At 41.3% G+C, this 16,624-nt stretch overlaps 1 protein-coding gene across 2 annotated transcripts in view; it reads left to right on the plus strand.

The window, feature by feature from the left end:
* The window catches only part of PIGN (phosphatidylinositol glycan anchor biosynthesis class N), a 102,345-nt gene that overhangs the window by 43,674 nt on the left and 42,047 nt on the right, over positions 1 to 16,624 (plus strand). For both annotated transcript variants that reach the window (XM_066623851.1, XM_066623852.1), the window contains exons 15-19: positions 3,658 to 3,794; positions 5,138 to 5,237; positions 5,339 to 5,431; positions 6,392 to 6,483; positions 8,526 to 8,640. In XM_066623851.1, the coding sequence (XP_066479948.1) occupies positions 3,658 to 3,794; positions 5,138 to 5,237; positions 5,339 to 5,431; positions 6,392 to 6,483; positions 8,526 to 8,640 (537 nt within the window). The remainder of the gene's footprint in view (positions 1 to 3,657; positions 3,795 to 5,137; positions 5,238 to 5,338; positions 5,432 to 6,391; positions 6,484 to 8,525; positions 8,641 to 16,624) is intronic.

Genomic DNA, 16,624 nt, shown 5'->3' on the forward strand with positions numbered 1-16,624 from the left:
GGGGGTTAAACTTAGGGGGGTTTCTGACTATAGTTCTGTCTGATTTTACCAGAGGCCAGATCCTGAAAAATAACCTACCACTAATTGTTACCTAAGAACTGTAGTCTCTAATTTATTAAAAACATAGTAAAAGATCACAAGATACATTTTTATTCTTTTTTAAATTCTGGTCTTCACCACCTTTTTGTAAACTCTATCAGAGTAAGTGCACTGTAAACAACATACCTGTAAAACAGTGGTTACCAACCTGGTAGTCATGTATTCTCAGGGACACTCAACAGGACCTTTAGGGGTACTTGAAAAAGAATGGCATAATGGCAGAAAAAGGCAGGTTGTGCTCCGGAATGCTTTGCAGGGCCAGCAAGGCAGGAAGGGAGGTAGCTAGTTGGCTGTGAAAGCCCCACCAATAGCTAGTTTTTGGTTATCAATTCATGTATGAACCAGTGATTGAAAACCAGCACAGTAAAAAAGGTGAAACATAATATGGAAAGTGATCAATCAGCCAGAATTTCTCAGCACACTTCTGGTGCAAAACAGTGCAAAGGCAGAGTCTTCTGTTCTTCAAACTGATAAAAAGAGAAAACACTGGGATAAATACATTAATTCTGGGCTTTCATATAGAGGAGATGAGGGTTTGTATTATTAATTACAAACATTTGGCTAATATGAAGGGTACAATTTATGGAAATGGGCTGCCAAGGGATATGCAAGTGAAAAAGGTTGGGAACCACTGCAGGAGATCCATGAATCAAATTCACCTTTAAGGTGTCTGGTGTGAAGTCCAGAAGCTCTGCGTACAACATACAACCCATAACACATAACTGGGAGTGTGCAATTCAATTCACAGCAGAGAGATGCAGCTGTGTATATTTGCAATCCTTTTTACTCAGAAGTAGACCCACTGCTTTCCATTGGTGGTGTTCTTAAGTAAGGGTGCATTGAATTGTAGCCTGCATTCTAATGAGTGGTACTTGCCTGCTGCTTGAGAAAGAAACAAACCTTTCAGAGTTGAAAGGCTCTGCCCTCTGATTGACCGAAGAAAAGGTGAAGTGATAATTGGAGCTTGATAACTTGGCAAAAATTTAGGCGCGTATCTGTTGTTGGCATCCTTCAGTCTCGGAAGACTATGTTATTGCGCTCTGAATGGTGGTTCTGGAACAGTGTCCTCTCCAGTGCGCAAAGCCTGGGTAAAGTAGGTATGGAGGATAGGCTGTTACCCATGCAGCAAATCCCCCCTCTCCACGTCGCTGAAATGGTCCAGTGGAAAGGCAGAGGCCAATACAGTTGGTTCTAGCGGCGTCTAGCAGGAGTTGCCAGAAAGTTACTGTGTTCAGCCATGAACTGCCTCAGGGACTCCGGCTCCGAATTTTGCCTTGAGGTTGACTCCTGAAGCCTTTTCCATAACTGGATGTAGCCACAAGGCAGTGGAGGTTTGGGATCAGAGTTTTCCTTCTCTCAAATGAGCTGCCTTCCCAGGCTCACGAGTCCCATCTACCCGGTGGCTGTTTAGTCGCCTCTTACGACAAGTACAGCCAAACTGAGGGCCGATTCTTATCCCCAGCCTCCAGGGGTTAAAATAGGATAGGACAGGATAAATAAGATAGGCGAGTATCTACAGTATGTACAAAACTAGGGAGGCCACATTTGAGAAGGCTCACTTGCTGTTCCTCCTTGCCCTGCTTGTTTTCACAGTAAGAATTGGCTGGGTAGAGAAAATTGGTAACTAAAGCAAAAGGATGCTCGTAATTTGTAAGTGAAGTATCTGTTAAACTTATGTCATGAAGTAAGGAACTAAAGAAGAAAACAAAAAGAAGGAACACTTTGTGTAGGTGTCAAAGGCATATTACTTTGCAGAGCAAATTGCTCCGGTTGCTCCCCCATCCAACAGCTCTGTGTATGTTGATGGCTTTATGTAAATAATCAATAATATCTTTGCAATGGTAATCTTCTGTGGATCACACCATAGGTTTTGTTTGTGTGCTCTGATTTCTAAAGTGGCACAACATTCCATCAAAGGTAAACCTCAGAGAAATAAAACATTTTAACAGTTGGTTCCTCCGTATCCAAAGTCTTAAACCAGATCATCTTTGTTTTAATAATATTTTATCATCCTCCCTCTGATCAAGGTCATGCAAGTTTTTATATGTGTGTAATATTTATCCTATCCTATAGTTTATAGCAGTGTTTCTCAAATTGTGGGTCAGAACCCACTAGGTAGGTCGTGAGCCAATTTCAGGTGGGTCCCCACTAATTTCAATATTTTATTTTTAATATAGTCAGCTTGATGCTCCCATGGTATGTGACTGCATTTGGGGAAATGTTACAGATTTGTACTTTTAATAGGCTACTATGTACAGGTCCAATCTTGTTATGCAAGGATTTTTTATACACTGATTTGTCTCAGCACGAATGGCCACTGCAAATGAGAAGGAATGTGCTGATGCCTGGAGAAGGGGAAAAATGCATCCCTTTAAAATCACAACTTAAAAAACTGGTTTTCTTACTGATGTAGAGAGACAGTCATGCAAGCGATCATTCCATTCTTCAACTGAGACAGGTAAGGGATCCTTTGCATTTCTAATTGCTGACTGCCTCTCTACAACAGTAAGAAAAGCTAAGAAACATAAGAACAGCCCCACTGGATCAGGCCATAGGCCCATCTAGTTCAGCTTCCTGTATCTCACAGCGGGTTTTTAAACCACAATTGTAAAGGGACATACTTTTAAATTTTTTTAAAATTGCTTTTATTTAACACATTTTATGGTATCAGCAGGGAGTTCCAGAATCAAACCCCTGTGAATGTCAAAACGTGACCTTATTAGGAGCAATGGAGGGGCAAGAAACCTGGAAATGGGTCTTTAAATCTATTTTTCCACTGCTTTTTTTATCAACAGATTTTTTTTATCCACTAAGGGTTCTGGAATGGAGCTCTAGTGGGTAACGAGACACAACCTGTATGTGCTTTAAATAATGATAGTAAATGGGACTTACTCCTAGGTAAGTGTGGGTAGGATTGCTACCTAGGGTTGTTAAAACTCTTCCTGCTTGATGATGTCTCTTTCAGTTGTGACATCACTTCCGGTGGGTCCTGACAGATTTTCATTCTAAAAAGTGGGTCCCAATGCTTAAAAGTTTGAGAACCATTGGTTTATAGTATTTATCCTGTCCTGTAGTTACTCCCATCTAGTAAAATGAATGGGATAAGCTTTGCAGGAAGCCTGGCTCCTGCTCTTGTAAGAATGAAAGTAGGTATTACAACAACCATGGGTTTGCTGCTGAAAACAGCAGCCCCACATTTTGCCTCCTTTGTAATGTTAAATGTAACGTATTGATGTTCTTATGTCATCATGTTATGTCATTCACCTCTGTGGCATTGACTACTGCTGGCACAGAAAGGCGTAACGGTGATCATGTTGGATTTTGTTGCATGTCATTTAGTTGAGTTACTCAAATGGGAGTCTTCACTTTCTGCAGCAACCCCATGTTTGTCATAATTACTCATTCCAATCACTGGTTTGGAATGGTTTCTCATTAAGTTTGACTTAAACTTGTGTTATGTTCATAGCAAATTTTGCTTCAAAAGCCTTTGCCCAATATTTTACAAATGCTTTAATCTGAAATACTAGTCTATTTACAAGAATCTTTTTTTATTTTCAGGTGATCTTTCTTCTCCAGTATACATTTCCTGCTGTTGGAGTATTGATAACTATCTTTCTTTTCATACAAAGTTTACCCTGGACCTACTATGTGTATTGTCTATTACCAGTGCCAATATGGTATACGGTTTTGAAAGAGTAAGTTTAAAATAGGGAGAAAAGCATTTGTTTTACAAAACCACATTTCTCTTGAGCTGTTTTATTTTAAAACAATTAAGAGAAATCAAAAGCAATTTTTCCGATTTAAATTGTCTGCTTTCTAAAACCCCTTAGATTGTTTAGTATGTCTGTCAAAAAGCAGAGCAGGCTGTGAATTGCAGTATTATCAAGTCACTTTAGAAGATATTGGTTTCGGCTAGAAACTTCACAAGAAATGTAAAAATAATCTTGTAAAGTACACCTACACCATTCTCACCACATAAAGTATAATTCGGCTAGGGAGAAAAATTTACTAGTTATACAGTCCCTTAAACTGAGGTACTGACCCTAACCTCTGAAGCAAATACTTAATATAGAAGAAAAATAATTATATAACATAATTTTTTTTGTTGTTGCCTGTGTGAGCAGGATTTGAACTTCCAGTTTCTGGGCCTGCTGTACAAGACTTCAAGTAAAAAACACTGGTTGATGGTAATTAATGAACCAAAATCCCATAACAAGTAAAATCAAGTGCTGTCAATCAGGAGAACATGTACAGTATACCATATATTTTGTTTATAGACACAGCTTCTGTGGTTCAGCAGCAGAAGTGCGAACAAGTAGTCATTCACAATATTGACACCTATTGAATTCTGCCCTTATTGCAAAGTCATGGGATACTTGAGGAAAGGCTGAATTAAACTTTAATGAAATATGGGTAGTCACAGAGACTGAAAGAAATGGTGATCAAACTCTGAAGATCCAACTCTGTGCATGAGGCCTATGGAAATTTGCAGTTGATTCTTCCCTCTGCTGCTGGAAGCTCCACTTAGTTCCACTCCAGTAGATGATTTCCTGGCCCTTCTCGGTTCCCAATGCTGTGTGTGTTTTAAGAACCTGTATCTCCCTTTCATTGTGTTTACTATTGCGAACACTGTCATACATACACCTGCCACATAAAGTTTGTTGAACTTAAGGTGCAATCCTAACCCACTTTTCAGCACTGACATATGGCAATGCAGCTCCCAAGGAAGGGAACGAACATTCCCTTACTTTGAGGAGGTCTTTGTGAGTGCCACCCAACTGCAGGATGCAGCAGACGTCCCATTGGCACAGCTATGCCTGTGCTGGAAAGTTGGTTAGGATTTGGGCCTAAGTAGAATTTACTTCTGCGTGAACATGGGATTGTTCTGTAAGTCATGTAAGTTGAAGGTTATTCTTTGTCTTCCTAAAAAAGTGTAAGTAATATTTGAGTAAATAGGAATACTTGTAGTTCTTATACATTAATGATCCTTATGGACTCTCTAAATAATAAAAAAAATTGTTCGGTGTAATCTTTTCAGATACCCTGTTATTCAAGGACTGATCACATTTCTTGTGAACTTTCCATGGACTCAGTCTGTTGGATTCTTAATAGTCTGGACCTTTGGCATTGAAATATTAGTAAGTAGTGTTCTCAGTTGCTAACATTTTATCTATTTGAGAAGAAAGATCCTTTTGCTAACGCTTTTTAATTTTATTTTACGAATGTCTTATTGAACTAGGTTTTCTCGTTCTTCTTTCGCTCCACACTCAGTTTTGGCCTCATTGCCTTTTCTATATGGCCCTTGATCACCCAGCTTTGGAACCAAGCAAAGGTATGTTTTGCATGAAGAAGTTCTGATTGTTTCACTAGAAGTGCTATCTTAATTTTCCTCTTAGAAAAGCATTCTTACAAGAGAACTTCTGTTTCAGTTAGCGAAGTAGCCTTCTGTGGACATGGGATGTTCCTGGAGGAGGGAAAGGCTTATGTCACTCCTTGGGATGTCACTCCTTGGCATTGACCAGCCAAAAATGGTGCTTGATTTTTAAAATTTTTAAAGTTTAAAACTTCAGTGAGATGAGAAGTTGCACCTGCTGAAATTCCTACTTCCACACAATTGTTAAAGGTCCAGAATCTCTAAAGTTGAAAGGTTGGCCACCGCTTCTCTATCAGGACCCACTTAACTTTACAAGAGTTTTAAAAAAGTTTCACCTTACCAGCTGCTCAAGCCTCTGTTTTTATCCTTTTTACTATGGGCACCTTTTGGAGTATTTGTTGCTCCAGAATGGATCAGGACTGTTCCCCTTCACCTGGCCTTTGATAGGAGTTGAGGCACATTTGCCTACCCAAAAGTAACCCTGCACATTCTGCTGTATTTCAGTTTCCATTGGGCTCAATACATTTTCCTTGTCAACTCAGAGAGGGCAACTTCTTTCTGGAGTGTTTTTTGGGGCCTGTGTTCATCAGATTGAGACCTTTCTGATGGTATTACATCACTCTCAGCCTGCCCTTATGCCCAGAAGTGGCGTCTGGCATATTTGCCTGCTCACAAGTAAATACACACATGCTACTGAGTTTCATTTTCAATAGGGCTCAACACATTTTCCTACTCAGCTCTCAGCCTGTCTGTTTCATAACCCACAAATGATCAGGTTGCAAGCCACACTTTGGGAAACATTGATCTAATACTTGCACTTTATTAAATTTAGGATTCAGACACCTTCAAATGGCAGTTGACACAATTTTACCTTTCTGTGATTAGTTCTGTTTATGTGACTCATCTGTTTATTCGTAGGTAACTGTGCTAGGCTGGATTCTTTCGTGTCTGCTCCTAGCAGTCTTTCCCTTGATGCCTGTGGTAGGAAGGAAATCAAATATCTCTCTTGTGTAAGAGCACAATTCAAGTTTTTTTTTCCACCCCAAGTTTCCATGTTGTCATTTAATATGCACGAATTTAGTCTCACTCTTCTCATTGGGTGGGAGTTGTGTTATTGAAAGCAAATTGACACCCTTGTTGAAGTTCAGGATTGGGTAATTGTGGGAAAATGCATTGTTTGTCATTGTTTTGTAATTAGTTGAGAGTTTTTAATGAAAACGTCAGAGCTTTTTATAGAGAAGAGCATCCCAGAGCAGTTAGTCTGCAAACAATGTCATCCAGAAAGAGTTTTCAGCATCTTCAGTCTGTTTCTGGTTGAAAAATCAATTCAATCAAAATCAATTTTCTTATTACTTCTATGTGTGAGGCTACCTTACACCAGTGGCGTAGTTAATGATTTTGTAGCCTGGTGCCAAGCTCAAAATGTTGCCCCAGAAGTGATGTCAGAACTGGAAGTGACATCATTTCTGGGCTTTTTAAAAAGTGAAAATTGGGAGGAATCCACCTCCTCCCCCCAGCAGCTCACCACCCACTTGCTCTGCTGCCTCCGTCCAGTCAGTGGCATTGCTAAGGCATCTATCTACTACCTGGGGTCAAAGAAAGTTTTGTAGCTCCCCATCATAACAAAATCAGATTTAATTAATTAAGTAAATAAAAAGTTATTGGTTTCATGCTGTATCATAATAACATCTCATTGGCGCTCAGAACAATCAGTCTCATAGGTCAGTTTTGAGTTAAGAAAATTTACTTTTTGTTCCAAAAATGCAGTTGTGTTTTCATTTTCTGGTTAATTGGCCATAACCTTCGATAGAATATAGATAGTCTAATGTGGTTTGTTTCATTGCATTTCTGCATGAAATTACCTTTCCAATGATATATAACCTGATGGTATTATTTGCACATACCAAGATTTTCACAATTTCGGTCACTAGTGTCAAGCTCAGCTTGTTGCCCCCTTAAAGCTTGATGCCCGGTGCAACTGCTACCCCCTGCACCCCCTTAGCTACACCACTGCCTTACACTGAATCAGACCATTGGTCCATCTGACTTAGCAGGAGTAGCATCAGACGTTAAGTTTGGCCCATGGCCATTAGAGGGCCCACCTTGCTAGGATGACCCCTGAATCTGTAATCCAGATGGTAGTGGTAGCACACATTGCTCCATAAGTGGGGCAGGTACAGGAGCCCAACAGCCCAATCCTAACTAAACTTCTACATGGTGTTGCAGTGGCAGCAGCATGGGCTACACTACATCCCATGAGGGAATTTTGGCTGCTGGAGGTCTCCTTGGGGTAAGGGGAAATTTGTTCTCTTGCCTCTGGGTAAGCCCCAGCAGCTGCTATATCACTGGTGCAAGTCTGAGTTGATCTGTGCAGGCGGATTGGGCCCAGAAAAGAGGTTAGGATATGGCACATACCTGTGTTGCTGATCCCGCTCTCTTCCTGGGCCCAGTCTGCCCGCTCCTCTCCCTGTTACTGCCCTTCCCTGCCCAGTGACAGGGTTGGCAGTTTCTCAAAACATGGCATATTTGTCTGACTAGAGCTCTGGTGTCTTATTTACTAAACATTCCAATAGTTTCCACCAAATTTCAGCACTATGCAGAGGCAGAAACTTAAAATGCAAATTGTCAGCATTGTTCCATAATCCCAGCACCTCCAGCACCCCCCTGCCATCCCTTTGCCTCTTAGTGTCCTCTAACCACTTTGGGAAGGAATTGCAAATGGGAGCTGCCTGATGTTGGAGAAACACACCTTCTTTTTGTAAAAGGAACCAGCTCCTTGCCTGTTCAATTGAAGTCCATTCTTATTTCCTGTAAATGTCTAGGCAAAGGGCTCTTTGCAAGCTTACTAATTGCGGGTTTATTTAGATGTTGAGCCTTGTCAAAGGAACAAAGGCTGTCCATAGTCTAAATTTCTTAACTCTGATCTTAAAGCTTAGTTTAACGCCTTAGGCAAATTGTGTAATTGCTGTTCAGTAACTTTATTATTTCTTCTGTCTGAATTTATTTCTAAAGCTGTGCCATCAGGAAAATCTCACTTTCTTATCTTCTACAGAACAGCAGCGGGCTTGCTTATTCTTTTGTTGGCTTCATCCTACCTGGTGGCATTCCTTTGGAAAAGCAAAAAGAAATACATGCATCATAGAGATCGCAAAATTTATTTTTTTCAGGTCAGTAACTTTTGTAATGTGAGTTCTTCAGAAGGGTAGTTTTCCATTTATGCGGTTGCTGTATAGTCAGTTCTATATATTCTTCTGGGGGGGGGGTACTGCTTTTTACCTAGGGTTTCCCTGTTGTTTGCTATTTTGGGGGCACTTGCAAAGCTGTTTACTATCCAGTGCTTCCAAGGATCAAGCAGAGCTTCACGTGCACAGAGACTTTTCTGTGTTTTTTCTTTTATAAATATAGGATCCCTCTACATGCATGTTTACATATAGAGTGCTTTCTCTTTACAAGAGAGCAGGGACCCTACAATCTAAGTACCGCTGCGATGTCATTGATTCATTTGCAGAGATTAATGTTGAGTGAAGTCTGCCTGTGGTATAAAAATAGAATTAAGCGTGGTAATCTGTTCTAGATCAAATGTGAGTTCAGGGTAACAGCAATAATTTGCTTATTATTATGTATAAATTGCTGAGTATCTTGTATCTCAGTGTTCATACAGGATGTGCTCTTTCATAAATACATTCAGTTGCTCTGCCTTCAGAATGCTGTGCAGATTAGCTGCAGACTGGAGGTCTCCCCAGGGTAATGGAATATTAGTTCCTTCTCCACCACATTACAACCTATCCCCACCTCTGTTCCGCCCTACAGCCACCCTGCCCCTGCAAAGACTGGCACCTCAACCGGTGGCCTTTCCTTTGGATAGAGTGCTGGTGGACTGGCACAGGCCTTTCTGTCGGTGCTGCTTGCTCTGGAGTAGTCACAAATGTGCAGTATGGTACATTTGCGACAATCTAGGCCAGCAGAGTGCTCTGTTAAGATTGCGCTGTTAATAGTTCAGAGTCGTCCAAAATTTTATTCAAAATTTTTATAGAACAGAACTGCAAAGATAATAAATAAAATTGAATGCAGTTCTTCTTTCTTCCATTTCTCTTTTCTCTGCCCATTTTTTTTAAAAGCTTAATATATTTCCTCTTTGCCCTGAATTATCAGTATGAAGGACAAAGATGGTTGTGCATGGTTTGGCACTGTAGAGAGGAGAAAAAGATAAAGAACATCCTTGGCTTATGGCCCCAAACCACTTTGTCAAAGTAGGTCATATTTCATCATTATATAGAGTATATTTTTCTGCATATCTGTTGCATATTATAAAACCAGGTCATTTCAGAATGTATGCCCACTGATCCTGCTGCAATGTAAGATGTTGTTGAAACTTTTTTTCTAGATACTATGCAAGTTCTTATTAAGGGACTTTAAAAAAAAAATAAAGTCTCAACCAGTTCTTGAATAGCACTCGAGTGTGCTCAACCTCTGAAGTAGTACTGTACAAAAATCAATATAAAAATCTTTAAAATGGATAAAGTACAGTGATAGTTAAGGTAGAAACCATGTCCCACCAATAATATCATAGACACTCCATAGTAGGAGCCCCTTCATCTTGTTATAAGCACATTCTAAATATCAATAGCAGAAGCAACAGGCATGCTAACCAGAGAAGACGTTGATATGGTCATTTTGTCTCATTGATCAGTATGAATTGTGGGTGATAATTATTCTTTATAAATTCATATTTGTTCTCTTTAAGCAGCTGATAGATATTGTATTTATGGATTTCATCTAAGGTAATTTTAATAGCAATATCAGTATATTGCTACTGGATTGTAGTAATAAAAAAATGAGCTGAGAATTCCTGATTCAAATCTCATCTTAGTGATGAAGTTGCTGGGCCTGAGATGAACCATTATCTCTTAGCTTCAGCCCTTCCTCATCTCTAGTAAGAAAATAATAAAACTGGTGAACTTTTCATACAAGTTTATTACAGTATTTGTATACCACCTTTCTCATTGATTCAAGATGGTTTACATTTTCCAAATGGGATTTTTACAAATATTGTTCTATTCGTAGAGAATCCTTCATTCTCAAGATGTTTCCTTTCACAGTGTGGTCATCTCTCTGGCTGCTTAACTCTCATGCCTTCCGCAGGCACCTACTAAATCAAGCCCAGGCAGGTTATCAAGCTGTTATCCATTCTTATTTAACCAGCTGATTCCTCCACACTCCCTGGCTTTCTCACAGCAGTGGCTCGTCAGTGACTCTGTTCTCTCACAATGGGTTATAGTGGCTTGTCAGCTGCTTCTCGTCCCTTTCCAGTTTCCCCTCCAAAGCCACAATCAAGCTGATTCGACTTAGCATCTTCAGGCAGGACTACAGCAAAACCTCTGAACTACAGCTCCTGAGCTGTAAAATTGAGGAAATATATGTGAAATACTTTGAGCATGTATGGAAAATGCTTTGTTGTAGGTAGCATAAATCAGTAGTTCCCAAACTGGTGGGTTGTGCCCCACAGGGGAACTGGAAGAGAGCCATTATACCTTAAGGGAGTGACCTAGAAATGGGAGCCTCAGTGGCAGCACAGCAGTTGCTGTGGCATCGAGGCCACGTGGCTTTTACACATACCTGGAGGATTGTGCTAGCCTTTGGGAGGGTCCAGGAGGATCACAAGCCGCCTCTGCGGGCCTCCCTGCTGCTGCAAATAGCTCCAGTTGCTGATTAGAGTCCATTCTGGTTTCCTATCTAAAAAATCAAGTAAGTTCTGAACCCTGCAGTTGCCCGATCTCATCTGATCTCCGAAGCTAAGCAGGGTCAGGCCTGGTTAGTACTTGGATGGGAGACCTCCTGGGAATACCAGGTGCTGTAGGCCTATACCATAGTCTTTCGAGACTGAAGGTTGCCAACCAACCAACCAACCTGAACCTTTTATTTTTTGACAACACACAGTAAAAAACTGTTCTCTCCCAATGTAACCGATTGCTTCCAAAATGCCGCAACCATACCTTTTGGGGTTTTTTTTTTAATTGGTCTGCTTAGCAGCCACTAATGCAATTCCTAACTTCAGTTGATGTATATTAAATAGCCCCACCTCTCCCTGTTTTGTGAACCACCCTGTTTTGTAAGTTTTACTTTGGCTTGGAAATAACACAGTGTAGCAAAGAAGCTGCGTGCGTCAAAATTTGCATGTTTCTGGGAAAGGTCACAGAATGTCCCACGTAAGAGGAAAAGCATTTAAGCTTTTAAGTAACTAGTAATCTGTGTAAATGGGGAACCTGGAGGATTTCAGCTAGGGGGGACCCCAAACTCCCACGACTCACTTGCAAACCATTCGTGGCACACCAAAGTGCCACAGCAGAGCAGTTAAAAATTACTGAGCTAGGCTAATAAATGGAAGCCAAGTTTATGTGGTTGGAGGTGAACATACCTTGTATTTTGTGTCGTTCTTGTACATTTGCTAATGTTAAGAGTGTGGTGCTCAGAGTATAGAACTTTGCCTGCCCATTGTTCTTGTGGGTTTGAATCCACAGTTGAGTAACTTGAATGGTCACTGCCCAGTTGACATATAAACAGAACATTTACCTGTAGCTTTTCAGTGGGCCTATTTTCAATGTATTTGAATGTGTATCCCTTTTTAAGAAAATGATCTCAGCAGAGTTAAGAACTTTGAGGCATGTTTTGAGCTGCCACTAGATGTCACTGTAAATGAAAAAAATAGAGAACTAAACCAGTGAAGATGAAAAACTAAACAGACTGTAACCATGTAATTTGCCAAAGCCATGAAATTAGTATCTTCCTTTTACTTGATTTGAAAGATTTCATATTATCCACCTTAAGTGCACCTGCACACATATGTATGTTTAAATCTTGACATGTTGGCTTTGCCACAGCACTATCATTAGAAATGAGAGCAATTCAAATAATGCTTACAAATAATGTAATAGAATCAGTGGTGGTGGTTTTTTATAGTAACCTTCCCTTTCAGTCTCAAAAGGGAATTGTATCTGGTTATGATAGACTTCACTGACAATCAATAAGGAGTCAAGCACTTCTGGAATTGGGAGTAGTAGTAACCTTTTTAGGAAATTAGTCTTGTCCTGTGGATTATTTAAAAAAAATTAATTTCCAGTTTAGCTAATATAATAAACTGTACTTTGCTACTCTACACATTAGTGGAGTAGTAGTAGTAGTAGTAGTAGTAGTAGTGAATTAACTACTGCATGGTGTGTAAGGTTGAACAGGGCTATAGTGAACTTGGGGGATCCAGCTTCAGCTCCATTATTTGGACACTCTCAGGCATTCTGTTCCTTGTGCTGAACATTGTTGAAAATATCCCACAGCTGACAATATGGGGGGCATCACTCTGTTTGCAAGGGACACAACAACAGAAAAAACAGGACAGGTACAATTGCCGTACTATGGGAGATTTCATTGTGCATGAGAGGGAAATATATCTCTGTGTGGATTGGTTGGCAACCTTCAGTCTCGAAAGACTATGGTATAAGCCAGGGGTCGGCAACCTTAAACACTCAAAGAGCCATTTGGACCCGTTTTCCGGAAAAAAGAAAACCTCAGGAGCCACAAAACCCTTTTGACATCTAAAATGAAGATAACACTGCATATATAGTTTGTGCTCCCCTCTTATAGGTCCCGGTTATATAATACACTCACCTCTTGTAGGTCACAGTTATATAATACACTCCCCTCTTATAGGTCCCACTAAAAATCTGGTCCAGACCCACAGTTGGAGAACAACTGTTTTAGATTGTGCACAGGTGAACTGCTTGTGAAAGATACTGTCATTCTTTACAGTCATTTACTTCTGTACTTTTGTAAATGCCTTTCCACACAATACTACCTCTGAACAAGACCACTTAGTACTACTTAACACTGTTCACAAAGGTGTTCCTGAACAAACAAGCTAAGAGTTCAAAACTGCATAAAAGGCATACTAACAGTGATTACTTCCCAACAATGAAATATGCTTTGATGCTACATATACAGTATGTTACACATATAGTATACAAACATATACAGAATACCATCTGGTGCAGGGGTCTGCAAACCCCTTTCAAGTTTCCAAGTGAAGGAAATGGAGCAGTGAGCATGTGAGTGAGTGACGGGGGAATGCTGAGTGGGCAGCTTGAAGGCTGTAATCCTGGGCACACATTCCTGGGAGCAAGCACAATGGGACTTACTTTTGAGGAGACCCGCACAGGAGAACTGAGCAGCTGCACAGGAAATGGGGCAGAGAGGGTGAGTAAGCGATGGGGGAATGCTGACTGGGGAGCTTGAAGGCTGTAATCCTGGGCACACTTCCCTGGGAGCAAGCACAATGGGACTTACTTTTGAGGAGACACGCACAGGAGGACTGAGCAGCTGCACTCAATTGCTTGCTTTTGCGCTGTGGCTCGGGCAGGAGGGAACAGGCGGTGCCGGCTCTTTGGGCAGGAGCTGCTCCGCCAGCCCGTTTGCGCTCTCTCCTATGGGGCGCAGCCGCAGGATGCGTGGGAGCTGCGCTAGTGCGCTCAGGCTGGTGAGGGGCAGGTGCGTTGCGGGAGGGGTGAGCCCCTCCCTCCCACGGGTTGGCCCAGCAGAAGGCTGAAAGAGCCGCTTGCAGCTCCAGAATGGCAGGTTGCCGACCCCAGGTATAAGCCTACAGCACCCAGTATTCCCAGGCGGTCTCCTATCCAAGTACTAACCAGGCCTGACCGTGCTTAGCTTCCAAGATTAGATGAGGTTGGGCATGTGCAGTGTGTCTATATCAAACCTGTTTCACCCATTGCACAGCAGTGGAACATCTGGTGTGTACTTAGCAGGGAGCTGCAGCCAATTGGGGTCCACAGATGGTGTCTGCACAGATACATTTGCCATGTTTCTGTTTCGAGTGTTTGACTGAAAGGTCTTCAATATACAATTCCAAATGTAATATGTGAAGTGGTTGTTATGTGTACTGGTAGAGGAGAAACAAGTGTGATCTTGTAGCATGGTTCAGCTTGTGACTCCTCTCCTGTATAATTTAAATTGGTTGTGGCCTTCCTAAGGCTTTGTGAAACTCCAGTGGATTAGAGGGGGTTGCCTAACTCCAATAATAGCCCTGGTTTCTTTGCTGTTGTCTTTAAATAATCTTAAACCTGACCCCAAAGTTGTTTTTCTCTTGTGTGAGGCTAAATGAATTTCTAATTAGCCTGGCTAGAATTGGTCTAATTCTGATACTATGTTGTTTTATCTAATTTCTCCTTGCTGCCACATCTGTGTCTCAAGAAGGGCTATGTGGAGTTATTTAGTTTTATAAAATACTCTTAAACAGCAAGATAATGTCTAATCAAATGTAGAACTCCTGTGTGTTTCATTTTGTATATGGCAGCAGTATTCTAGTCTTCAATTCACTATCATGAAAATAATCCTGGATCAACCTAAAGCAGGAGTGCCTGGGTTAAAAACAAAACAAACCCTGTATATAGTAAATTTGGGGACTGGTTGGGAGGGTGGTTTGCTAAAGCCTCTCATAACAATTGCAGAGCAAACAGAACCACCTTCACACCATCTTGCTGTGGTATTTATTGAATAAACATGATGTGGCTTTTGGGATGGAAAAATCTGGGCATGTTTTTATAACTTGTGAAAATGCATTTAGACTACCAAACACCTCTTTGAATTGACTTCCATCACCTCATATCAGTTGTTGGAGGCTGGGGTGTGTCTTTTTTAAGAGCTAGAACAATCCTTTACTTATTGCTGAATTTTTCCTGCTTTCTTTTTCCGAATCAGAATACAAGTTTGAAAAGGTTAGCGTTATATTCATTGTGAGTCCAAAGTCTAAACTGCATTGGGTAGTATGGGAAGGAGTGCCCAGCATACATTGCTTATGGCTCTCTCTGTGAATTAAACTAGCATAAAGCACAGGGCCAAATAGCTGCTCTTAATGATATCCTCTAATTACTTCTCTAATCTGTAATGCTGAAAGCTTGGAAATGGACTCCTATTGACAAATATCTCTTTTAAATAAGCTCTGTTGAAACTGGTCTTCCTCCCCAAGTTTTCTTTGTTCCTCTATTCAGTGTGAGCGAAATCAAGCATGAAATGTGGTTATGCAAGTATGAATCAACAGTTTGCTTGGGGAGTTGTTGGGTAGTTAAGGTAGCATCCAAAGCATAACAGGGTTATACAATACTTAATGTCGCCAAGACTGCATGAGAAGTACAAATAAAATGTTAAGTGGGTAGTCTCACAATATCTGTGGTTTTTAAATGTGTTTTGGTATAATTCTTAATTGCAGTGATGTTGCATTCTACGCTCAAGCTATTTGGCAAGCTCTTCCTAATCTATTAGATATTACTAAACGCCTCTGCTTTACGCAGAGATGTAACTCACTTCCCCAGCGTCCAGGGCAGTAATGTCATGATGTCACATGACATCCTGGTTCTCTCTGGAGGAGAGGGTGCTGGTGGCTTTGTGCCCCCCACTTCTTCTGTGGAAAAGAGAATGTGAGGCTGTCAGCACATATGAAACATAAGAACAGCCCCACTGGATCAGGCCATAGGCCCATCTAGTCCAGCTTCCTGTATCTCACAGCGGCCCACCAAATGCCCCAGGGAATGCCTCTTCCATAACTAGGGTGGAGCCTGAAGGGAGGTCATGCGACCCCCCCCCCCTTGGTGTAGTGCCTGGGGCAGGCGCCCATCAGACTTCACCCTAGTTACATCTGTGGCTTCCCATTTTTTGGAACAACTACTGGCATGCCCCAATATCTGCGGGAGTTCCGGAACCTCCCATGGTTAAATGAAACTGCAGATATGGGTGAACACCTCCCCCTATCCGCTGGAGCTGAGGAGAGTTCCACTCCCCTTGCTTCCGGAGGTCCCTCTGAATCCAGTAGAGGCTGTGGACATCCATGCAATGGCCTAGCCTGCTCCCTAGTAGCCGAGAATGTGCTTTACGGCACATTTGCAACTACTGGGGGGTGGTTAGGATTGCGCTGCCCATGTGTTAGCTTTTTTAGTTTTGCATGTTTGCCTTTTTGAAATCTCCTCATTTCTCCATCTCTGTGCTCTGGTTTTGAAAAAAAATTCTTTTTTATACTTAACCATTGCCTGTGTGGCTATTTGCAATCAGTACAGGTGTTTACTAGCACCCCAGAAGTGACACACTACTGAAGAAGGA

This window comes from Tiliqua scincoides, chromosome 4, assembly GCF_035046505.1.
Source record: "Tiliqua scincoides isolate rTilSci1 chromosome 4, rTilSci1.hap2, whole genome shotgun sequence".
NCBI classification, from domain to species: Eukaryota; Metazoa; Chordata; class Lepidosauria; order Squamata; family Scincidae; genus Tiliqua; species Tiliqua scincoides.